This window comes from Pan troglodytes, chromosome 2 (assembly GCF_028858775.2).
Source record: "Pan troglodytes isolate AG18354 chromosome 2, NHGRI_mPanTro3-v2.0_pri, whole genome shotgun sequence".
In the NCBI taxonomy this organism is placed as follows: Eukaryota; Metazoa; Chordata; class Mammalia; order Primates; family Hominidae; genus Pan; species Pan troglodytes.
Window position 1 is genome coordinate 41,301,821 of NC_086015.1, and position 26,026 is coordinate 41,327,846.

Sequence of the window (26,026 nt, forward strand, 5' to 3'; positions counted from 1 at the left end):
TGTGGCCTGCATGCAGCCCAGGACGGCTTTGAATGTGGCCCAGCACAAATTTGTAAACTTCCTTAAAACATTGTGAGATTTTTTTTGTGATTTTTTTTTTTTAAATGCTCATCAGCTATTGTTAATGTATTTTATATGTGGCCCAAGACAATTCTTTTTCTTCCAGTGTGGCCTAGGGAAGCTAAAAGATTGGACATCCCTGATCTAAAGTTTGAGAGACCTGGGCTGTGGTTATAGTTGTGGTAAAAGATAGGATCTAAACATTCTAGAAAAAGTAATAAAAAATATTGATTATATGCAGGGATTAACAAAGATAAGTAAAATGCGACTTTGAATATTTTGAGTTTAGGGAACTAGTGAAGTATAGGAATCCCAGAACGATAAAGGGCTGTCTAATACTTCCATGTGCTAACCTCCGGCATTCTAAAGGAGAAACACAGAAGACACAAGATTGAACCCAGAGGGCTAGAAGGAATCAATGAAGGACAAAGAGGAAACTGTAATTGACAGGAGTGTAGCCAGGAGCCCTAAAGCCATGGTCAGCAGGTATAGCTGAGAAAAGCTTCCATCGGTCATTTTGTCATTGTGCAAATACCAGAGTGTTCTTTCAGAAACCTAGATGCTATAACCTGCTATATACCTAGGCAATATTGTATTGTTTATTGTTCCTACACTACAAGCCTGTACAGCATGTTACTGTACTGAATTCTGTAGACAGTTGTAACACAATGGTAAGTATTTGCATATCCAAGTCTATCTAAACATAGAAAAAGCCCTGTAAAAATACGTTATTATAATCTTATGAAACCACCGTCATATGTGTGGTCCATCATCTTCCAGAACATTGTTATGTGATATGTGACTATACCTAAAATGAAAGGGTAATTACTGGTGGCTGGTTTTGCAGAGAGATAAAAATCAATGGATTTGGTTAGGAAGGCTCATTAATGACCTAAAGAAAGCAGCATTTTAACTAATTGCAGGAACTAGATATTTCATTTTACAGATGAGAAAGCGTTTGGTTTCGACTATCAGACACTTTCATATGTTGGGAGGAGGAAGACTACTGGCTATCTGTTTGGTATATAATAATTTGGTGTTAGATCAGATTAATATAATATAACACAAGTAGTAAGAGTCTCAAAGTTTTTCTTTTATCTTAAGTAATTTTTTTTTTTTTTTTTGGGAGACCAAGCCTCACTCTATCACCCAGGCTGGAGTGCAGTGGCAAGCCTCAACTCACTGCAACCTCTTCCTCCCGGGTTCAAGTGATTCCCCTGCCTCAGCTTCCCAAGTAGCTGGGACCACAGATGCCTGCCATCACGCCTGGCTCATTTTTGTATATTTAGTAGAGACGGGGTTTCACCATGTGTTGGCCAGGCTGGTCTCGAACTCCTGACCTCAAGTGATCCACCCTCCTCGTGCTCCCACAGTGTGGGATTACAGGTGTGAGCCACCGCACCCGGCCTGTCTTAAGTGATTATTTATTTTCTCCACATTATTATCAATGCAGCCATCATTACAGCTCTGGAAAGTACACTTTTTTCTTCTTGGATCTTCATATTCTTTAAGGAACAAAATCATTTGTTGATGCAAATGTTTTAAATAATGTTAATGTTTTACATGCTAATTATTCTCTAACTATTGTTGCTGATACCTTAAGGGAAATGCAAATCTGTATTCAACATGTTTTTAAATTTTGAAAGCTTTAAGTTTATATTTTTTGTTTGATACTGAAAATTACCTGTAAATCATTTTATGTTTTAGGAGCTCCAAATGGACCAGCAGGCAAAGAAACATCTGCAAGAGGAGTTTGATGCATCTTTAGAGGAGAAAGATCAGTATATCAGTGTTCTCCAAACTCAGGTAAAAGAATAAAAGAAAAAGTGTGGAATTTTTTGGATAAAGAAAAATAGAGGGGGTTTGATTTGGATATCTGCAAGGTTGCAAAAGTTTTTTCTTTTTTAAGACCTATTTTTAAAACTTTTTGCTTTCCTCAATTTTTTTTATTTTTAATTTTTTTTGAGACAGAGTCTTGCTCTTTCACCCTGGCTACAGTGCAGTGGCGTGATCATAGCTTACTGCAATCTCAAATTCCTGGGCTCTAGCAATCCTCCAGCCTCTGCCTCCAGAGTGGCTGGGAATACAGGCATATGCCACCATGCCCAGCTAATTTTTAAATTTTTTGTAGAGATGGGGTCTCACTATGTCGCCCAGGCTGGTCTCAAACCCCTGGGCTCAAGCGATCCTTCCGCCTTGGCCTCCCAAAGTGTTGGGATTATAGGCATGAGCCACCACTCCTAGCTCTTCAGTTAATGTTAAGGATACTTTTTTATTTATTGTATCTTTTGACTAACTGCATAATAATAATAGCAAATATAAAAACCAGCTGTATTGGGAGTAAACTTTTTATTTTGATTATTTTCCCCCACTTTAGTAAGAAGAATATCATTTAATCCGTCCTCTCTCTGTTTTAAAGAAAGTACAATAAGCCATCCACATTGATGTGTTTTTGTATGTGTGGATTCAACCAACTGGATCAGAAATATTTAGGGGGAAAAAACCATGTGTAGTGAACATGTAGACTTTTTTTCTTGTCATTATTTTCTAAACTATATGTAATACAACAACTACTTGCATAGTATTTTCATTATTTAGGTAGTTTATGTAATCTAGGGATGATTTAAAGTATACTGGAGGATGTGTGTAGGCTATATGCAAATACTACACCATTTTATATAATGGACTTGAGCTCCTGCGGATTTTGGTATTAACAGGGAATCCTGTAACCAATCCCTCACAGATAACAAGGGACAATTGTACTACTCCCATAGTTTTTTTTGACTTTTTTCCAATGAAGCACATTTATATTAGGTTTCTCTGCTGAAACAACGATTACGAAATGGCCCGATGAATGTTGATGTACTGAAACCACTTCCTCAGCTGGAACCACAGGCTGAAGTCTTCACTAAAGAAGAGAATCCAGAAAGTGATGTAGAGCCAGTAGGTAAGCTTCATTTTGTCAAAAGGTTAATTTAAAAACTAGAGGAGAGCCAGGCTCCTAGGCTTACACCTTTAATCCCAACACTTTGGGAGGCCAGTGTGGGAGGATCGCTTGAGTTCAGGAGTTTGAGACCGGCCTGGGCAACATAGAGAAAACCCTTCTCCACAAGAAAAACAAAAACAAAAATGAAACCCCAAGAAAACCTAGAGGAGGATTTTGAGAGATTCCGGGATGTGAGCTGATAGATATGGGCTGAGGTAGAAGTGTCCGTGGTCCTAATAGTTTCAGAAAGATGCAAGGGTTTGTTTTGTTTTTTTGGTTCTTTGTTGTTATTTAGGAGAAAATAAGTGTTTTTTGTTTGCTTGTTTGTTTGAGATGGTGTCTCACTCTATTGCCTAGGCTGGAGTGCAGTGGCATGATCTCGGCTCACTGCAACCTCCATCTCCTGGGTTCAAGCGATTCTCCTGCCTCAGCCTCCCGAGTAGCTGGGATTACAGGCACGCACCACCATGCCCGGCTAATTTTTGTATTTTCAGTAGAGACGGGCTTTCACTATGTTGGCCAGGCTGGTCTCGAACTCCTAATCTCAAGTAATCTACCTGCCTCAGCCTCCCAAAGTATTGGGATTACAGGTGTGAGTCACTGTGCCCAACCAAAAAAGTTGTTTTAATATGCAAAAATTTCATAGTCTGTAACACCACATTTTCATTGTAATTGAAATTCATTTATTATGCTACACTGTTTTATTAATAGCAGTAGCTAGATTTCATATGAACAGGTCAGTTCTGCTTACATGGTAATAAGTGGGCTATTTGTAATTGTTTAGTTATTTTAGTTTTTAAATATTGCTTAAATAGTTCTATATTCATAGATATTTGTATTTGTCCTATCAATTGCTTTTTAACTGGAAAAAGAAGAAATAGCTATATTTTGTCTTAAAATTCAGTTACAGCCTTCTTTGCTTTGAGGCTTGAGGTATATACGCAATAAAATTCCCATCTTTTATTTCCTAGCTTTTTCTTTCAAAGGGACTTATGATAAACTTGGAGTAAGTAGTTGAGCAGTTAACTATCTGAGCAACCAGACTATGGTGGGGTGGTGGGGCGGGGGGGTCAGTCCCGAAATTCCCAGACATGTGGAAACTTCAGACTCATAAATGTAAAGAGATGGAGAAAGTTGCATTTACCAGAACTCCTCTCAGAAAGAGATTAGAATGTGGTTGGAAAGAATACTGTACTTTATTAATCCTTTTGGGAGGTGAGCTAAGACACATAATTTTGAATAACAAAAGATGATTATCAAACTGTCATTTTAAGGAGGGTGGATTCAGTTAATGTTAGTTAACTACTGTGCCATTCTGAATGGGGTTGAACCACAAAGAGGTGAATTACTACTAAGCTTCTTCAGATAAAGATTAAACAACTAATACTAAGTAGAGGTTTGGAAGGGTGCCAGTTTATTAGCTGACTAGGGTTTTCCCTTCTTCATCTAAGAGTATAGCAGAATATTGGTGTAAGAATACACTCCTGGTGGGGCGTGGTGGCTCTCACCTGTAATCCCAACACTTTGGGAGGCTGAAGCAGGCGGATTGCCTGAGGTGAGGAGTTCGAGACTAGTCTGGCCAACATGGTGAAACCCCACCTCTACTAAAAATACAAACAAGTTAGCGAGACATGGTGGTGTGCGCCTGTAATCCCAGCTACTTGGGAGGTTGAGGCAGGGGAATTGCTTGAACCAGGGAGGTGGAGGTTGCAGTGAGCCGAGATCATGCCACTGCACTCCTGTCTGGGCGGCAAAGCGAGGCTCCGTCTCAAAAAAAAAAAGAGGGAATACACACCTGTGTAGTAACAGACTGTTCCTGGAAGTGCCCTTATATTTGTAACCGCCCAATGGGTTCACCTTGCCCACTGCCTAGACAGAGCTGATTTATCAAGATAGGGGAATTGCAGTAGAGAAAGAGTAATTCACGCAGAGCCGAGTGTGCACGTGACCAGAGTTTTATTTTACTCAAATCAGTCTCGCCAAGCATTCACAGATCCGAGTTTTTAAGAACAATTTAGTGGGTGGGAGGAAGCCAGTGAGCCAGGAGTGCTGATTGGTCAGGTCAGAGATGATATCATAGGGAATCAAAGCTGTCTTCTTGTGCTGAGTCACTTCCTGGGTGGGAGCCACAAAATCAGATGAGCCAATTTATCGATCTGGATGTTGCCAGCTGATCCATCAAGTGCAGGGTCTGCAAAATATCTCAAGCAGTGATATTAGGAGCAGTTTAGTGGTGGTCAGAATCTTGTAGCCTTCAGCTGCATGACTCCTAAATGATAATTTCTAATCTTTTGGCTAATTTGTTAGTCCTACAAAGGCAATCTAGTCTCCAGGCAAGAAGGAGGTTTGTTTGGGAAATGGCTTTTATTGTCTTTGTTTTAGACTATAAACTATAAACTAAGTTCTCCCAAAGTTAGTTCAGCCTACACCCAGGAACGAACAATGACAGCTTAAAGGTTAGAACCAAGATGGAGTCGGTTAGATTAGATCTCTTTGACTGTCTCAGTCATAATTTTCCAAAGCTGGTTTCATATTCCTTACTGATGGCCCCTTCTTATGTTGCTTTATTGTTAGTGGAAGATGGAACTTCTGTTAAAACACTGGAAACACTCCAGCAAAGAGTGAAGCGTCAAGAGAACCTACTTAAGCGTTGTAAGGAAACAATTCAGTCACATAAGGAACAATGTACACTATTAACTAGTGAAAAAGAAGCTCTGCAAGAACAACTGGATGAAAGACTTCAAGAACTAGAAAAGATAAAGGTAAAAGAGCAGATGAGTTTTGTTCTAATTTAATCCTATAAAGTTAGATCCACAGGCTCCACAGCATGGCTTGTACCTCCGGGAAAGGAGAGTGGATGGAAAGGGCATTTTTGTTTGCCCTGGCCTACATAACACCAAACCTTGAGACTTCCTGTGTACTTTTTTCCTTCTGCACTGTAACATGTATATAAATTAGATAAATGTTTAGAGTTCTCAAATGAGAAGAAGCTTTATTAGAGATGGAAATGAATTTAAAAATTTTTTTTAGGACCTTCATATGGCCGAGAAGACTAAACTTATCACTCAGTTGCGTGATGCAAAGAACTTAATTGAACAGCTTGAACAAGATAAGGTAAAACAACAAAACCTATGATACTAAAATTTGTCAAGAGGCCCCAACATTTACTTTTGGAAACAATTGGAAACATTCATGCTTGTTTCTGTTTTCCAAAAATTATTGCAGCTTTTTCCATGAAAAATCTTTAATTTCTAGATTTTTGTAACTACTAGCATTAGTTTTGTGTCATGTGAAACTGATTCTCTGATTTCTTGATCCCAGTCAGCATTTTGATTTGTAGACTAGAATAACTGTTGCAAAGGAAGTTTATATTTATAGTACATAACTACTTTACAGAGAAAAGTTATTTATAGTTAAGGCATTCTAAATGTGAATGATATCAGTATGTTCTTTCAAATAATATGGAAACAGATTAATCTCTCAGATAAGTTGCCTAACAAATAAATAAGGGGCTGGGCACAGTGGCTTATGCCTTTAATCTCAGCACTTTGGGAGGCTGAGGCGGGAGGATTGCTTGAAGCCAGAAGTTCAAGATCAACCTGGGCAGTAAAGCAAGACCTCCTCTCTACAAAAAAAAAAAAAAATTAGCTGGGTATGTTGGTATATGCCTGTGGTCCCAGCTACTCGGGAGGCTGAGGCAGGAGGATTGCTTGAGCCCAGGAGTTAGAGGCTACAGTGAGCTATGGTCACACTAGTGTACTGCAGCCTGGGTGACAGGGTGAGACCCTGTCTCTTAAAAAAACAACAAACAAAAATAAGTGATAATGTATATATTAGCATAAATAAAAATGTTTACAAGTGAATTTTAGAATGTGTAGATGAGATTAGAGGATTGAGGAAGGAATGAGTCTTACCTTTGGTAGTTTGGAGTTGGAGCAGCAGCTATAGCTACGCAGCAAAGACAACCAGAAAATTCATGGGTAAACAGTTTTGACCTGTCTTTCAGCTCCAAGTTCTTGGGTCCTTTTTCTAAGCAGCTCCCAGTTTGTTCTATAGCATCCACCATTTTCTTTAATATGCCAGGTTATCACTAGAGTATTTTAAGTGGTCATGTAATTAAGAACATGTCAGAGCTGTCCTGCTGTTAAAATGTATTGGCAATCTTTTTCATCCTTTTGATAATACTGCTTTGCTAGATTATACACTTCTTGAGGGCCTACTTAAATTGTTTTTTTTTTTTAAATATTATAATGAAGAACTTAAAACATTTACAAAAGAAAAGCTGCTAAAATGAATTTCTTTGAACCCACCACCCCGCTTCAACAGTTAACATCTCATGACTAATCTTGTTTCATCTGTACCTTCTCAACTGTCATTGTCCTACTCACCCAGAATTGTTTTAGAGCAAATCCAAGAAATTTTATCATTTTTTTCCGAAAGTATTTTAATATATCTTTAAAATAAAAGACGTTATTTTTACAATACTATAACCACATTATCATGATCACATCTAAAAATTTAATAATTTTTAAATATGACCTGCTATCTAGTCAGTTTCGGATTTTCTCTAGTTTCTCATATATTTTTTGCTCTTTTATGAATCAGGGTCCAAATAAAGTTTTTTCATTGCAATTGGTTGATATGACTCTTAAGATTTCTTTTAATTTACTGGTTCGATTATCTTCTCTCCTTCTCTTTCCACTATATTTTGGTTTTTGAAGAAACTGAAAGCCCATGATTTTGTTTTGAGATTTCATATAGCAATGCCTCACTTACGTGGTTGTTATCTCTCTGTCTCTCCATTAATATTAGCCGTCTGGAAGAGTCATACTTTAAAGCAAGGGTTGGCAAACCCTGCGGAGAGGGTGCTAATCTTAAGACCATGAAATAGTTGTCACAAAGTCTGAACATTTTTTCGAGAGACAAGTGAACCACCTCATTTTTTGTTAGTCCTAAATGACTTTTTTACTGTATACCATTTAGTTGTCTTTTTCCCCCGCCGACCTCCATTTCTAGTGTAGATTATCCAGAAAGAGGGAACAGAAGTAACTAGCAAGTTGGAGGAATGGGGATGCCTTACAAAGTAAGGAATAGTGGTGGTACCAGAAACAGTCACAGGAAGAAAGAGAAAAACCAGGTAGATGTGTCCTGGGATTTTGCTTTATCCAGTGTGGCAGCAGGCACCTTCCATTCTCAAGTGTCTGGGGTTATCCCCATGTTATAGCACAGATCAATACTTGTAGTTTATTGTAGTGCCAAGCCAGGTTCAGAAGACTATATTTTGTTCATTATAAACTGTTTACTAAGACAGATAGCACATTTGTAGAAAGGTTATAAAATAAATCTTTTAAATAATAATGTTTTAATGCTTTAAGGATTAAACTATTAAAATTTGTAGTGTAAAAAATACCGTTATGCTAGGTAATAGGATTAGAGCAGAAAACAGACCTCAGTTTGTGAAGTATCGAAATAATTGTTACGCTGTACTTAGCAAGAAATATCATTTTTTTCTGCCTTTTATTTTTTGTTTTTTAATTTTTAATTTTTTTTTGAGACGGAGTCTCACTCTGTCACCCAGGCTGGAGTGCAATGGCGTGATCTCAGCTCACTTCAACCTCTGCCCCCTGGGTTCAAGCAATTCTCCTGCCTCAGCCTCCTGAGTAGCTGGGATTACAGTCATGTACCACCATGCCTGGCTAATTTTTGTATTTTTAGTAGAGACAGGGTTTCGCCATGTTGGCCAGGCTGGTCTCGAACTCCTGATCTCAGGTGATCCACCCTCCTTGGCCTCCCAAAGTGCTGGGATTACGGACATGAGTCACCATGCCTGGCCTTTTTCTGCCTTTTAAATTAAGTTTTATCTGTGCTGTTGATGATGCAGTTTTGTTATGCAAATGTTTTAGAGTCTTCACTTCTATTCAGGGAATGGTAATCGCAGAGACAAAACGTCAGATGCATGAAACCCTGGAAATGAAAGAAGAAGAAATTGCTCAACTCCGTAGTCGCATCAAACAGATGACTACCCAGGGAGAGGAATTACGGGAACAGAAAGAAAAGTCCGAAAGAGCTGGTAAGAACTCGAGGGTTACTTGTTTTATGTTGGAACTCAAAAATTATTTAAAGTGCTTGACCAGTATTTTTAAAAATGAGTTAAATATTGATAAAAATTCTTAACTATAGAGGCTCCTAATAAGACACCCATCTGCTCATTAGAGGAGGCAGAGGTTGGCAAACTGTGGCCTGTGGGCCAGATCCAGCCCACAGCCTATTTATGTACAGCCCGTAGGCTAAGGATGATTTTTACATTTTTAAATACTTGAACAAAAGAAAAATATGTGACAGAGACCATATGTGGTCTACAAAACCTAAAATATTTATCATCTGGCCCCTTACAGAAAATGTGTGCTGACAGAGTATCAAAATTCAAATTTAAAATTGTAGAACTTCCCAGTAGGTACAGCATGGTACTTATTAAATAATTGCTACCTTATAGATGCTTTAGGGTAAACAAAAAGTATAAGTTACAGTCTGCTTTTAAAGAGAATAATGAACACTTCCGTGTTAATAGCATGTTTTGACACAATAAATGCTGGGCTATAAAGTATAGAAACCAGCATAATATTCAACAAGGTACAAAACCGACTAAAGCTAGGAAAGGAGGGATGTTTGAAAGAGGAGAGAGCAGGATGAACTGTGCCTTCACATCAGTGAAGATGTGAGTTTTGAATTGGACCTCAAATAATCAATAGAATGGGCCTAACAAGAGAGGTGTGGGCAGCACACATTTCAGATGCTACAATGCCGTAAACAGGCACAGTGATCATAGTGGGTGTGTGAATCAGCTGAAAACCATTCTTGCTGAAGTGGGAAATGCAGTTGGATTGTAAAGGAACTGACTATTGAAATCTTAAAAGGTAGGTAGCTGAGTTTAGACTTTGATATACAGAGTAACAGGAAACCAGTAATAGGAAGGCATAATGTGATGGGAGCTAGGGTTTTATGTAGAAAAGAAATGAAATAGGAAGTCAAACTTAGAAGCAAAGACAGAAATCCAGTTTGAGGGACTGTGAGCTTTAGCCACCTTGCTAGGATGGTGGTTCTGGGAAGGAGAAGAAAGGTAGAATCTGTAGAATTTGGTATCTGATCAACTCAGGGAGGCAGAAGAAAAGTAAGGACTCTAAATTGACTCCAAAGTTTTAAGCTTAGGACACTTAATGAATAGTAGTGTGGAATTAGAATAGGAAATCTAAATGGGGAAGTTGAGAATTGGAGTGAAATGATGGGTTTTTTAGATACACTGAATTTGAGCCAGTCATGAGCTTTTCAAATGGAATTGAGTTGCAGAAATTTGGAAATAAGAAATTGGAACATCTTTCAGGAGTCATCAGCCTAGGATTGAAGCCTGTGGTTAAATCTGTAGGAGAGGCGGATTTCTACAAAAGATTAAGTTTTACAGTAGTAGTAATAGTCGTGGTGGTAACAGCAGCAGCTGCTTCTGCTGACACTTATTTAGCACTTGTTGCTGCTACTACTACTGCTGCTACTATTGTTAATACTACTGCTAGCCATTACTTACTTTAGTAATGCTCTGCTCTAAGGGCTTTGCTTGTATTTACTTGTATTGCATCCTCACAAGTGTATGAAATAGTACTATTATCTTCATTTTACAAATAAGCAAACCTAAGAACATAGAAGTTAAGTAATTTACCTACATTTATGCACAGAGAATAAGTATATACTCAAGATTTAATCCAGGCATTGTGACTCAGAGTCTGTGCTCTTAACCATATAGAGGTCTTGAGTTTGGCAATGAGACATAAATGAGAAAAAAAAGTTACCTCATGAAGTCATAGGAATTGTGGATAGTTTTTTGGGGGAATATAAGATATGTTTCAAGAAATGGAGAAGGTGGGATGAAGACTTTGAAAAGGTCCTTGAATTTGGCAAGGATTTGATTTGGAGGATGCAGTTTTGAGAAATGATTTTATAAACCAGATTTTAAGGTGTTAAGGAGGGGACTGGGTCTCTAGACAGAGAAATAGTTGACTATTTCATAAGTATCTTCCCATCTTCTTGGACTTATTTTATGGATAAAGTGACTGGGGAATTTAGTTAATGAATTTGTTCTCATCAAACCTAAGAAAACTTCCCTTTAGAGAGAGTAGATGGCATCTTTCAGAATATAATCTTTGAAGACTGACTTGAAGCAGTTTGAGTGTTGTAAGACATTGGTTCAACAGGTTTGCTTTCAGTGAACAGAAAATCTAATGCATAGCCTCAGCTTCTCATATCAAGCCTTTCCATTTTTAGAACTGCTTTCTGTTGACTGTTGTAGCCAGTAGAGAGAAAATGTTGGTCAGGGGATTACATTTCTTTTAAAATTCAGTGTACTTAATGAGGAGATAGAAACTGATTAATCAATATCAAGTTGAAAAGGGTAAATGATGAAAAGGTAGACAAAATATATAGTTCATTCACATGCGGATAAAATTTTCAGGTATATGTTCCAGTTAAACCTTTAGTAGAACAGCTTTCCTTCCCTTGCTTGCTTCTCCAAAACACAGATATATTTTGTCTTTCAGTGTGATTTTCATAAACCATATTTTTATAAATATTTGATAGCGTAAAGGTTTAAAATTTTTTCTATTAATACTGTCAAAAATAAAAAATAAATACTAAAAGAAATAAGATTTAAATTATTATTACTTTTTTTTGGGCACAATCTCGGCTCACTGCAACCTCCGCCTCCTGGGTCCAAGTGATTCTCGTGCCTCAGGCTCCTGAGTAGCTGGGTTTACAGATGTGTGCCACCACACTTGGCTAATTTTTGTATTTTTAATAGAGACCGGGTTTCACTGTGTTGGCCAGGCTGGTCTCGAACTCCCAACCTCAGGTAATCCACCCTCCTTGGCCTTTCAAAGTGCTGGGATGACAGGCGTGAGCCACTGCGCCCTGCCAGATTTAAATTATTAATGGATACATTTATTTTGGAAAGTCTTTAGATAACAAAGTTTAAGTGCTTTTATAGATTTCTTAAAAATTATATTTGTAGTCATAATAATTGAGGGCTATGATGCAAAGTTGTAACAAACTGGCTCTACATTGAAGATAATGCCTTTTACATCTATAATGAAAGCTAGTTTTGCACACAAACTGTATTTCATTTAATAGTCTTAGTTGAGTCTAAACAGAACTGTTCAAGTAGGAAGTGATTCTTAGTTCAAATGTAAAGGCATATGCCAATTGAAAGAAAACTTCCCATTAAGTACTAAACATAAGAAAAGGTCAATGTAAAGGAAGTAGGATTTCTATAAATAGTCTGGCTATTGGAAAATTCAACTGCTCTATTAAATATTTGTTTTATTCTTTGTTAGATTTAAAATTCAAAGGCTAAATATAAGAACTGGCCATGTGAAGGAAACATTAACATCATTACAGCTTGCTATTAGGATTTTAGAAGTAGATATGTCTACATAAAACTCTTATCTAGAAAATAAACTCTCCAAATGCATTTTCAACTGTGAAGAAATTTAATTCTGATATTGCTGGTAATTCTTGATGTGAATATTAGTAGACAAATCACTAATTCCTTTGGCTCACTTATTCTGGATGTCAAAATCAGCTCAAGAACGTTCCCCACTACTTTTCTTGGGAAACAGTCTCTTAAGCTGCTCCTCATATTTTTTTCTAGATGAATTGTGGTGCCTTTCATATGTTGGAGGACAGAGGAAATCTGAATGTCTTTGATTTTAAACAGAATGATTGTTTGTTTTCTTTATTTTATTTTTCTGTTTTTGCATGCTGGCATAAAAAGAATAATTCTATTATAAAATACTGAGACTGTGAATACAGTGGTGTACCGATTTCAGGATGGTGTATCAACCTGTAGTTCTTAAATAGTCTCCTCTCTAGTAGAAATGTTAGGCATAGTTTTTGACGTATGAGAGCATAGCATTCTTGTTTTGTTAAAAATATGTATTTTAGTGGATAAAGAAAACAAAAAATTAGTTTATTGGTTATAAGCGCTTCTATAATTGTTGATAGTGTTTCTTTCTAGTTGTTACTTAAGAACAGATGGTCATATCTTCTATTAACCAGATTTTAAACTTGGGAAAGTTTGGTGATTCAGCTTAAGTACATAATGCTGTATTTTAACTCTCCAGGAAATTATATCCTCAGTGTAGCACCAGTGTAGAATGTTAATGCTACTGAAGTTCACACTAGTTCTTGGCTGTTCTCTCTCTCTCTCTCTCTCTCTGTGTGTGTGTGTGTGTGTGTGTATCAGGATAGGAGATAGGGGTAGCTAATTATTAATGCAGTGTATTACCAAAAAATTGGAAAATAGAGAAAATCACATCACTGTTGTTTTAGTAAATTTCCATTTAGTGTTTTCTCTAATTTTTTTTTATTATTGTAATAATACGGCACATTCAATTTTGTATGTTCTTCTCCCCCATTTAGCATTATGTTATTGACACTTTTACGTGTTGCTAAAGTTAACATATTTTAATGGCTGTGTCAAAGTGCATGTACATCATTTACTTGGTTATCATTTCCTTATTGTTTATCATCTAGATTATTATATATTTTTGTTATACTATTGTGACAATTTTGAGATATAGCTTATTAGATCTTTGAATTTTATCTTAGGATAAATTCTTAACCATAGACTTTTAGTCTTTTTTGTTAGCTACTTTTAAGTGATTTAAATATATATAGCCATTAAAAAAGTAACCCATGCCACAATGTTAATCCTCCCTCCCATTAAAATGTTTTTTCCTACAATTATGCAACATGAATAAAGTATTTTGCTTAGATTAGGGAAGTTTCTAGAGTATAGTAACTTTTGTAAACCCTGTTTCCCTTTCATGTACCTTGTCTTTGCTGAAGTTACTTGTTTTATATGATTGGTGGCATTTAAAAACTTGGACTAACTCATAACATTCTTTGCTTTTTTATTGTCATGTTGTGTTTGTGCAGGAAATATGTTTTTTATTCATTTGTATAGTATAGGTCTGATACACCAAAAGAAATTCATTAGAACATATTTATTTGATGTTTGAAGGACCCTTTAAAATAGTTTATCTGTTTAAATAATGTGTAAGATTTATGCATTTTTATATAACAAACCAAAATCACATGTGTATTTAACTGCTTTGTTAGTTGCTGATAATTGATGTAACAAAATTTTCTTGGAGTCTTAAGTCTCACAAAACATCTTATTTTTGTGCATCCACACATGCCAATAAGTGAATCATGGTGCCTTTCCCAAGCCTTGTATGAACAGGACTGGGGTAAGGGCTATTTTTTTTCTTATCATGGGTACTTAGAATAAGCTTTACAAAGAAAATTCCATGTTTCTCAGGCAAAAAAAAAAAAAGTATGAATGAAAGTAGATTTTAAGTATGCCATGTTAGATAAATAATATGTACGTATTTTGGCACTAAATGAATAACTGCTGGAAAAATTTATTTTAAGTGGCTTTTAAAATGCAATTATTTAGGTCTCCAACAATGTCACTATTACTTGAAACCATCAGTAATTTAAAAACACGTTTCTTTGGTGCGGGACTATATTTCTAATTTAATCAATGTACTTAGCTTTAGCTTAATATTTTTCAACATTAGCCTGATGTTTTCAAGGTATTTGATAGATAAATATGTATGTAAAGTGTACATGAAAATTTGGGGCTGGGCGCCGTGGCTCACGCCCGAAATCCCAGCACTTTGGGAGACTGAGGCGGGTGGATTACCTGAGGTCAGGAGTTCAAGACCAGCCTGGCCAACATGGTAAACCCCATCTCTACTAAAAATATAAAAATTAGCCGGGCATGGTGGCGTGTGCCTGTAATCCCAGCTACTCTGGAGGCTGAGGCAGGAGAATCACTTGAACCTGGGAGGCAGAGGTTGCAGTGAGCCGAGATCCTGCCGTTGCACTCCAGCCTGGGCGACAAGAACGAAACTCTGTCTCAAAAAAAAAAAACGAACAAAAAGAAAAAGAAAATTCGGATAAATTGGTAAATTTTTTGAAAGTCAAAGCATAGTCAGTTTATAGAACGAATCTTGTTATATATTTTGTAGTATGGCTTAAAGTGTAGTTTTCCATTGCAAAAGTGATATTTATTAAATCTCTGTGAAGGCCATAATTTATAGATAAGCATTGCACTATCTAATTTATGCCACCGGGTGGTAGTATTTTATTTTCATTTATGTAAGCTCTAGACTAGTAGCTTTCAGACTTTTTGATCTCAGGGACCTCTTAACACTCTTAAAACTTATTGGTGATTCCAAAGAGCTTTATTTATGTGGGTTATATGTATTGATATTTACTGTATTAATAATTAAAAGTAAATTTTTTTTTTTTTTGAGACAGAGTCTCACTCTGTCGCCCAGGCTGGAGTGCAGTGGTGTGATCTCGGCTCACTGCAACCTCCGCCTCCTGGGTTCAAGCAATTCTCCTGCCTCAGCCTGCCAAGTATCTGGGACTACAGGCGTGTGCCACCACGCCCAGCTAATTTTTTGTATTTTTAGTAGAGACGGAGTTTCACTGTGTTAGCCAGGATGGTCTCAAACTCTGACCTCGTGATCTGCCCGCCTCGGCCTCCCAAAGTGCTGGGATTTCAGGCGTGAGCCACTGCGCCTGGCTAAAAGTAAAAATTTTAACAATATTTGTTTAATTCATTTTTAAAATAACAATTATAGGCCGGGTGTGGTGGCTCATGCCTGTAATCCCAGTACTTTGGGAGGCCGAGGTGGGTGGATCACTTGAGGGCCAGGGGTTTGAGAATAGCCTGGCCAACATGGTGAAACCCTGTCTCTACTAAAAATACAAAAATTAGCTGGATATGGTGGCGCGTGCTTGTAGTCCCAGCTACTCGGGAAGTTGAGGCAGGAGAATTGCTTGAACCTGGGAGGTGGAGGTTGCAGTGAGCCAAGATCACGCCACTGCACTCCAGCCTGGGCGACAGAGCGAGACTCTGTTTCAAAAATAAAAATAACAATTATAGGCCGGGCATGATGGCTCATGCCTGTAATCCCAGCACTTTGGGAGGCCGAGGCGGGCGGATTACCTGAGGTCAGGAGTTTGAGACCAGGCTGGCCAACATGGTGAACCCCGTCTCTACTGAAAATACAAAAATTAGCTGGGCATGGTGGCACACGCCTGTAATCCCAGCTACTCTGGAGGCTGAGGCAGGAGAATTGCTTGAGCCTGAGAGGCGGAGGTTGCAGTGAGCCAAGATTGTGCCATTGCACTCCAGCCTGGCTGACAGAGCGAGACTCTTGTCTCAAAACAAACACACAACAACAACAAAAAACAAACAAACAAAAAACCAGTTATAAATCCATTACATGTCAGCATAAATACTTTTTCATTCTACCTATATTTTCCAAAATAAGGTTTAGTGTGAAGAATGGCCTTGTTTTACATTTTTATTATCTCATTGCTTGGCTTAATAAAATGCAGCTGGATTTTCATGCCTGTTTCTGCATTTAATCCGTTGTGATGTATTATTTTGGTTGAAATATGGGAAGAAAATCTACTCTTACATAGACACATATTTGGAAAAGGGAGAATCTCACAGATCCTCTGAAAGGGTCTCAAGACCCCAGGATCTTTGGACCACATATTGAGAACTGCTGCTGTAGACTTTGATTTTATTTGCCAAAGAGGCTTGATGATTCAGTGGGAATTCTGATAAAATTCTTTTTGTTGCTTTTTCTGTTAATTTGCATTTCATTCATTTTGTAGTGCATTTCATTCACTCATTTTGTTTGTTTGTTTTTGCTGGGATAAAGACAGGCATTGGCTTACTTACTCATTCTTCATGTCATTAACCAGCTTGTTAGGATCATCAGTTAATCTAGAGGTTAACAGCCTTTTCACACTTCTGCATTTTTGTTTATTTCCTACACTGGGAGTAGAAGTGGGTCTTGTTAACCATATAGTGAAGCGTTCTCTGGGGCAGTGTAACAAAATAGTAATGCTGCATGAAACCTCAGAATTCTGGCATTTCTTATTATAATTGATTAGGATGCTCAGGATGAGGAGTATCCTAAGAAGTGCTGGAGTAGCAAAAACAATGCCACATTCTTCCTAGCTGTATCTAAGGATTAGTTATTTTATTCCCTTTTCTTACTACTTCAGCTATCTTTTTGTGAAATATTTTCTTTGTCACTTAATACCTAGCATATGCTTGGCAGTTGGTAAACAGCTGCTAAGTATGTATTTGATGACTGAATGGTTGGATTATTGAGCTACAGATTGTCAACCTTTCTCATTTAACCCTTATAGAGAGCATTTGTCTATTTTTATAATTCCCATGGATGTGAGTGAACCTCATCTGAACTGGAAAGTGAGGAGCTAGCAATAAAGGGTCTGCCCTGCATTTTACTTAACTGACAGAGGATCATACTTACAGTTCATTAAAGATTGACCTAAAAGTATTTTTAAAGTGTGTGTGTTTTTTTTTTTTTTTTTAAATAAAAATTGCCTGAGATACATTGAATTTTGCTTTGGAAGAACACAGTGTGTTCTTGCAACATTCTGCGGCAGTTCGTGCTTAGCCTTCCTATTGATGTGTGCCGTGACTGTGGTTTTCCCATGCACTCTTGCATGTTGGCAGAAGACTTGTCAGCTGTGACTGATGCACGCTTTATTTCTCCCCACTAACTTATCTTTTGTTGGGAATTTGAAAGATAAATTGTCTAGACATTTTGAACATACTTTTTTAGTACTTACATTAAAATCCTAGTTTCACTTTGGAAAGGGTAGGGAATTCACTTTTAGAATATTAGTAGGCTGTGGGCACCATTTCTAGGGGTTACAAGGTCAGGTGAGATGTTTCTGGATAGTAAGTAAACTCTCAGTATATCCTCTTTAAACATAGTGATGAGACTCAGTGTTGGAGGCAGATTTCCTGTGAGGAAGTGGCTTCATTTGTGATACAGTGTAGAATCCATAATGGGTTTGAAATATGTTTTCTGTGTTTGGATATTATATATATATATAAAATATAAATGCCTTTCCCCACCGCTGTTTTTGGCCACTTAACATTTCCTTAAAGCACGATGGGGAGGCGGAAAGCAGTGAGTTTTGTGTCAGAAAGAAGTATAACATACTGCATTTTGTTGAGAGTTAAAAGCCATTAGTAATTGATTGGCTCAGAAATTCTGCTTTAGTAAGAAACATTATTGCCCAATGGAGCTCGATCCATGTCAGCATTCTTAGTTTTTAAAAATATGGCAAGGTATGGATCGTTGCTTAAAGCCAATTTTAAAGTTCTATCATCAGGCTTATATATTCAAGTTGATTTAACATCTGAAGGAAAATTTGGATGCTTCAGTTACCATATGTCAATGAAAGATTTCAATGGTTTCTTTCTAGGTGTGAAATTATTTGGTTCCCTGACATGGTACTGGAAAGTGGGAGAGAGGGTTAAATTTAGATGAAAAGAACTGTGAAACCAAATCCATCCTACTTTCATCGTTGTATGATGGATAATAAGTTGACTTGGACAAACTTTTAGTGGATTAAACACTAAAATTCGACTGTATATAGAAGAATATCCTGAAATTTACTGACTAGATTAGAAAACTTAATTAGCAGAAAATTATATCTAAACAGGAACTTGTGGCATGGATTTTTTGTTGTTTGGAAAGGTGAGAACATTACATTTTTTTTTTATACTGTGCTGGATTCTGGAATTTAAAAAATGAAAACAGAAAATTCACTAGTATTGACTACATAGTTTTGTTTTATTTTACTTAATTGACAAAAGGTTTTCATTTAAACTCTTATTTTGCTGAAAGGATATCAAAACTGTCTTCAGTTTCTCCAGAGCCTGATTGAAGATATTTCTGTGAATTACTCAGAAATGCTGAGATGCAATTTTATATGCTGGATAATAATGAAAAGGGGCTGATGACATCTAAGCATTAAAAGACATTGTCATAACCTTTTTTCATTCCTCCAGCGTTTAAACCTTCAACACAAACTAATTAGGCAGTAAGCACTTTGTTTCAGAATCTTTCCCATAATTAGTCACTTTACTTGACTGATTTTTTTAAGTGAGGGAACTAATTTCTTGTTAGTAGTAAGCGTTCATTATTTCCGTATTTTCTGTATGCTTAACGTTAGAATTTATAGTAAAAGAATATGTAAAACAAAGACACCATTTTTGTTTCCAACATATTTGTATCTAAGGATTATCATCTTGGGGTTTGCAGGCAAATGCCAGTAAAGTTAGAATAGGAATCTTTTTTTTTTTTTTTTGAGAGACAGGGTCTCACTTTGTCACCTAGGCTGGAGTGCAGTGGCACAATCACTGCTCACTGAAGCCTTGACCTTCCAGACTTAAGTGATCCTCCCACCTCAGCTGCTCAGAGTAGCTCAGACTACAGGTACAAGCCATGGCTCCTGGCTAATTTTTAATTTTTTTGTAGAGATGGGATTTCACTGTGTTGCCTAGGCTGGTCTTGAACTCCTGGGCTCAGGCAATCCTCCCACCTTGGCCTCCCAAAGTGCTAGAATTATAGGCATGAGCCCCCCACTGCATCTGGCAATAGGAATCTTTATAAATGATTTCAGCTAATTAATATTCCTTTGAAATTTAGACCTTATTTGAGTATCAGTTTTATACTTTGGGCATATAAAATAAATTGGATAGATTTGCTTTTCATATAAAAGATAATCACTTTGGGAGGCCAGCGTGACGGATCACGAGGTCAGGAGTTTGAGACCAGCTTGGCCAATATGGTGAAACCCTGTCTCTACTAAAAATACAGAAATTAGCCGGGTCTGGTGGCGGGCACCTGTAGTCCCAGCTACTCTGGAGGCCGAGGCAGGATAATCGCTTGAACCTGGGAGGCGGAGGTTGCAGGGAGCGGAGATCGCACCACTGCACTCTAGCTTGGGTAATAGAACGAGACTCCGTCTCAAAAGAAAAAAAAAAGATATATGGTTGCCAGATAAATTATTTTTTAAACGATTGAGCAAACTAAGTTGCATTTCCCTGTTGTTACCAGAATTCACCCTTCTCTTGGCAATTTGCCTTTAATAAAATGCTTTAGAATAGATGTTTGTCTTCAGGTTTGCAATTCCTGTGCCCAAACCACTGTGTTAAACCAAATTGTTAATGAAAGGCTTTTTTTCTGAGCTGCCATAGGTTGAAGTTCCCACATTTCTTATACCACTGGAAGTGAAAATATTATATATGTCGGTGAACAACTGTCTCCCTGGGACATACGTTTCTTGGTAGGATTACACACCGATCTTGAAAACTGAGTTTTGTTTATAGTCTATCTCAATGGTAGAGGGAAGGCTGGAGACTACTGTGAGGACTAAAGGAAATAATCTAGGATGACAGTAGCAGTAGGATTTTCCTAGGGTATCATTATGCAAATAATGCATGTGTGTGTGTGCATGCATACATACATATACAACCCACATATATGTACACGTATACACAGGCATATACAGATCCTCCTTGACTTATGATGGGTTTAGAATTTGATAAATTCATTGCAAGTTGAAAATACCAATATCAACTTGTGAAGGGCTTATCCAGACATAACTTTATTATTAAGTGGAGGAGTGTACTGAATGAGTATTGCTTTTGCACCATTGTGAAGTTGACAAATCTAAGACCATCATAAGTCAGGGACCATCTGTATACACAAATACACGTAAACACATACTTTTTTTTTTTTGAGACAAAAGTCTTGCTCTGTCGGCCAGGCTGGAGTGCAGTGGCACCATCTTAGCTTGCTGCAGCCTCTGTCTCCCAGACTCAAGTGATTCTACTGCCTCAGACTTCCAAGTAGCTGGGATTACAGGCGTGTGCTACCACACCAGGCTAATTTTTAGTAGAGATGGGGTTTCACCATGTTGGCCAGGCTGGTCTTGAACTCCTGACCTCAGGTAATTCACCTACCTCAGCCTCCAAAAGTGCTGGGATTACAGGTATGAGCCAATGTGCTGGGTCACACGTATGTATTTTTGGTGCCAAGTTACACACCTGTTGCACCCGTCCTATCTGATTTTGTTTGATAATGTTGAGCTGTTTGGCTTCCTTAAAGACCTGGCCAGATGCAGTGTCTCATGCCTGTAATTCCAGCACTTTGGGAGGACAAGGTGGGTGGATCACTTGAGGTCAGAAGTTTGAGACCAGCCTGAACAATATGGTGAAACCCCATCTCTACTAAAAATACAAAAATTAGCCAGGCATGGTAGTGCATGCCTGTGGTCCCAGCTACTTGGGAGGCTGAGGCAGGAGTATTGCTTGAACCCGCGAGGCAGAGGTTGCAGTGAGCTGAGATCGCACCACTGCACTCCAGCCTGGGTGACAGAGCAAGACTCCGTCTCAAACACACACACACACAGACACGAAAAAAACCTTACTACTCTAGCCAAGATGATTATTTTTGCAGAGCCTGAATTCTTCCTTATCTTACCCAAAAACTCCCTGCTGTGGTAGTGCCTTTCTATAATACTGTTGAATCAGGTAAAGATTTCTTTCCAGTCACCTGGAAACAACTCTGGTTTGAAACTTACACAAATAGTAAGTTTCATTTCAAAATATTCAGCAAGTAAATGTTTAAAAAAGAAACAAAAATCTCTGCTCTTTTATTATATAGTTAAGAAGTTTTTAAAAATAAAATATGCCTAAGAATAGTTTTTCCATTCTTAAAAGTGTCATAGTGAGTATATAATAGTATTACGTAATTATTGATGATAAGAACTTTAGAGCAAACGAAAAACAATTGAAATTATACAGTACAAAAATAGGGACATATCTTCATTTCTTTAAATGTACTATCCATAAGGAAACTGGTAGAGAATGGAGAGCCTTCAGTAATTTATTTTTTCCAAACTTCTAAGCTTAGGCTCATATAAACAAGTCTTAATATCCTAATCCAGAACTCAGTGACAAATTGGTTTTGGTGACCGAACGTTTCTTGTGGCTTTGTTCAACAACTCCAGTATCTCTTGGCTTAGAACAATGATGAGTTTTTTAACCTATCCTGCTACTGCTGCTCTTAGTTCTCAAAAATTGAATGTAAAACACTTTAGCTCAATGATAATATTTCTTGAGATACTTGTTTTCTGCTGTTTTCATTATAGCTTTTGAGGAACTTGAAAAAGCTTTGAGTACAGCCCAAAAAACAGAGGAAGCACGGAGAAAACTGAAGGCAGAAATGGATGAACAAATAAAAACTATTGAAAAAACAAGTGAGGAGGAACGCATCAGTCTTCAACAGGAATTAAGTCGGGTGAAACAGGAGGTTGTTGATGTAATGAAAGTAAGAATAATTCTGTAATGAAATGGGCTACAACAAATTTGAAATTTAAGTGTATTTTTCCTTACACTCTTTGACTGTAAAGAAGAGTTTGTTTGTATTTTAGACATTGACTGTTTTCTGATATTCAGGTTGTAAAATTTTTGATAGATAAATGCATTTAATACTTAGGTAATTCTTTGGAACCTTTTAAGCTTTGCTTTCTCTCCAGTGGACTATGTTATAAACTGAGATGTGCCTTAACTGTTCTGTGGCTCCCCGACTCTTAGGCACCTTGAAGATAGGCTACTTAGCTGCTTCAGTAGCATATCCTCCAAAGAACTTGGCCAAGAAGGTACTTGCCTAATGTGTGTTGAGGGAATGAGGGAGTAAGTGACTGAGGGGCTAGATTGTTTAAATGTTTTAAAGGATCATTGTTACTTAATGTTCTGATTACTCTTAATATAGATAGACCTCACTTTAAAAGTTAGCTTTTTGGAAAGATCTCTTAGAAATTAATGAATTTTTAAAATCCCATAGATTTTCAATTTTTCAGAAATATGAACATGTCATCATCATGGCCCCTCCCTGCTCCCAGCTTCCTTCCTCACCCATTTTTTTCTGCTTTTTTTTTTTTGCTTGTTTTTCCTCCTGTCATGTTTGCCTTTCTTGCCACTTTGCTCATTTTATCCTATTTCTTTACTGACTCCCCATTTATATTCTTGATATTTGATAATGGCCACTAAAATGGCTTAAGATAAATTATAGATCTGAATAGATGAGGCTTGGATTTCAGAGTTTCAGTATGCATTTCTATAACTCATGGTAAGGTTTCTGTGCTTTTACTTATGAGTGCATAACAGGCATTGAGGGGGGCAAATTATATTTCTTTCATTTTCTTCTTCCTGCTGAACTATAGGTAATTTGCAAAGCAGAAATTATTTGTGGCCAATTATTGGATATATAAGACCTTAACTATAACTGCCTGACTATATTTTAAGTTTTAAAATAGTCATATGATGTGATAAGTAGTGTTATCATGGACTCCAACAACTTAAAAATAATGTATTATTTTGAAAGGTAATAATATAGACATATGGTATAAAAATCAGAAGATATGAAGTATGTAGTGAAAAGATTCCCGTTTTCCCAAAGAAAAGTGCTGTTTTCCTTTTTGAGTATATTTCCCAGAGATAGCCTGTGTATATAATTTCTCTTCTCTGATTTTTTTTTCTTTTCCTTATAGATGGATTTATTAGGCTTTCCTTTAAATGGTATCTGGATTTTTTTTTTTAACTTAAAAACCACATGGACAATCCTGACATCGTTTTTAAAAATTTAGTTTTTTCTTTTTTTAAACACAAAAGACAGCATGTTATATAGAATGTTCTATATTTTGCTTTTCCACTTAATAATCTTTCTAGGAGATTGTTCCTTAGCCATTGGTAGTTGATAATTCATAGTGATACCCCATTTATTTTAAAGGCTGCTCAAGATTCTATTGTATGAATGTCCTGTAATTTAATCAGTTTCCTATTGATAGATATTTAGATTGTTTTCAGTTTTTGCTATTGCAAGTTATGAATTTTTTTTCTTTTTTTTTTTTTTTTGAGACAGAGTCTTCCTCTGTCACCAGGCTGGAGTGCAATGGTGTGATCTCAGTTCACTGCATCCTCCGCCTCCCACGTTCAAGCGATTCTCCTGCCTCAGCCTCCTGAGTAGCTGGGATTACAGGCGTGTGCCATCACGCCTGGCTAATTTTTGTATTTTTAGTAGAGATGGGGTTTCTCCATGTTGGCCAGGCTGGTCTTGAACTCCTGATCTCGGGTGATCCACCTGCCTTGGCCTCCCAAATTGTTGGGATTACAGGCGTGAGCCACTGTGCCTGGCCTGTGAATATTCTTATCCATACTTGTTCACATTTGTATTTATTTAGGGTAGATGCCTAGAAGTGGAATATTAACTCAAGCAAAGATTACATGTATTTTTAATTGTTGCCTAGTTGCTGTGAGGTCTGTGGAAGACAATTTATACCCTGACAAGCAATGTATTAGAATATGTTTCCCCCCCATAAAGATAGCATTATCTAACTTTATCTTTCCAAGTTTATGTTAAAAAAAATTATTCTAATATATATAACTCTTAGCAGTATGATAAATATTTTTTTCTATTTATTTGGCCAAATCCTTGACTCACTTTTCTATTGGGCTGTTGGTCTTTTATGGATTTATAGAAGCTCTTTGTTTATAGTGAGAATTAGCCCTTTGCACATACGTCCTTTTAGCCAAATAATTTTCTCAGTTTGTTATTTGTTGACTTTATTTACAACTTGTTTTCGCAGAAAATTTTTTTTTCCTTGTAGTTGAATTTATAAGGCTTTTCTTTAAATGCTATGTGGATTTTTTTTTTTTTTTTAAATTTAAAAACACATGTTCAGTCCTGAGATCAGTTTTTAAAAATTTGATTTTTTCTTCTGGCACTTTTATGGTTTCATTTTTTTTACTGTTAACATCTTTGATCCAACTGAAACTTATTTAGTGTAAGGAGTGAGGTAAGGATTCAACTTAAATTTTTCCCAGATGGCTACCAAATGGTCTCCAAATCATTTATTTAGTAATCCACATTTCTCCTTCTGATATGCCATATTATCTTTTTTTTGTAGAGACGGGGTCTGCCTGTTTTGTCCAGGCCGGTCTTGAACTCCTGGGCTCAAGCAATCCTCCTGCCTTGGCCTCCCAAAGTGCTGGGATTACAGGCATAAGCCACCATGCCCCACCCATATTATCTTTAATACACACTAAATTATTAAAGTATTAAATGTGAGTTTTTCTTTCTGCATTCTCTGTGCTGTTCTATTGCTTTGTCTGACCATGTGCAGCTGTTTACTCTAATTTTATAATATGCTATTTGGTAGCTTCTTATTATTACTCTTATTTTTTGAAATAGTGTTGGTTATTCTTGCATGTTTATTTTGTCCAGTGGGCTCCCCCATTCTGTTTTTTTTTTAAAATATATATTAACTTTTTAGATTTATGTAATGAGATTTGACATTTTTATGAGATTGAGGTTTCCTATCCAAAAAAAGAACAAGGCCTGTACCTTTTAATAAATAGTACATGCCTGGAAAGCTGGCCATAATTTGATTGGTGCAGCCAGGGCGCACCTTCACCAGTGTAGTGCCCTCTCTGAGAGCATCCTTATTCCCCAGCTGTGCTCCCCTATCCTGACTTGTAGGGAACATCCCTGCAAGATGTGGAAATGGAGTCTATTGTAGCAGTAGCAGCACTTGTCTTAAAATAAGAAGAAAACTACTGGTTATTCTTTTAACTATCATGGCTTTGATGACTTTGATCTATGCAGGAAATGTGTTTTCTCTTAGGAATGTGATTTTTTCTTCTTAAAAACTTATTAGTTTGAGTAAATTATAATAGTACTATTTAGTTGTGGAGTTACATATTTTATTCTGGGTGTCCTTATATTATCTATTTGGCTCATTTTCAGAAATCCTCAGAAGAACAAATTGCTAAGCTACAGAAGCTTCATGAAAAGGAGCTGGCCAGAAAAGAGCAGGAACTGACCAAGAAGCTTCAGACCCGAGAAAGGGAATTTCAGGAGCAAATGAAAGTAGCTCTTGTAAGTGCCTATTTTTTTTTTCTGCTATAGGTATACTTCTCAGAGTTACAAAGTTATCATCCTCTCACTG

General features: G+C 37.0%; 1 protein-coding gene across 18 annotated transcripts in view; it reads left to right on the top strand.

Moving 5' to 3' along the window:
- The window catches only part of GOLGA4 (golgin A4), a 120,021-nt gene that overhangs the window by 46,879 nt on the left and 47,116 nt on the right, over positions 1-26,026 (top strand). For 14 of the 18 annotated variants that reach the window (XM_009445174.3, XM_054681659.1, XM_009445170.4 and 11 more), the window contains 7 exons: positions 1,768-1,866; positions 2,875-3,007; positions 5,621-5,808; positions 6,077-6,160; positions 8,969-9,116; positions 22,169-22,347; positions 25,825-25,956. In XM_009445174.3, coding sequence (XP_009443449.1) covers positions 1,768-1,866; positions 2,875-3,007; positions 5,621-5,808; positions 6,077-6,160; positions 8,969-9,116; positions 22,169-22,347; positions 25,825-25,956 — 963 coding nt within the window. The remainder of the gene's footprint in view (positions 1-1,767; positions 1,867-2,874; positions 3,008-5,620; positions 5,809-6,076; positions 6,161-8,968; positions 9,117-22,168; positions 22,348-25,824; positions 25,957-26,026) is intronic. The other 4 variants (XM_009445173.4, XM_054681662.2, XM_054681664.2 and 1 more) reach the window with 1 other exon arrangement.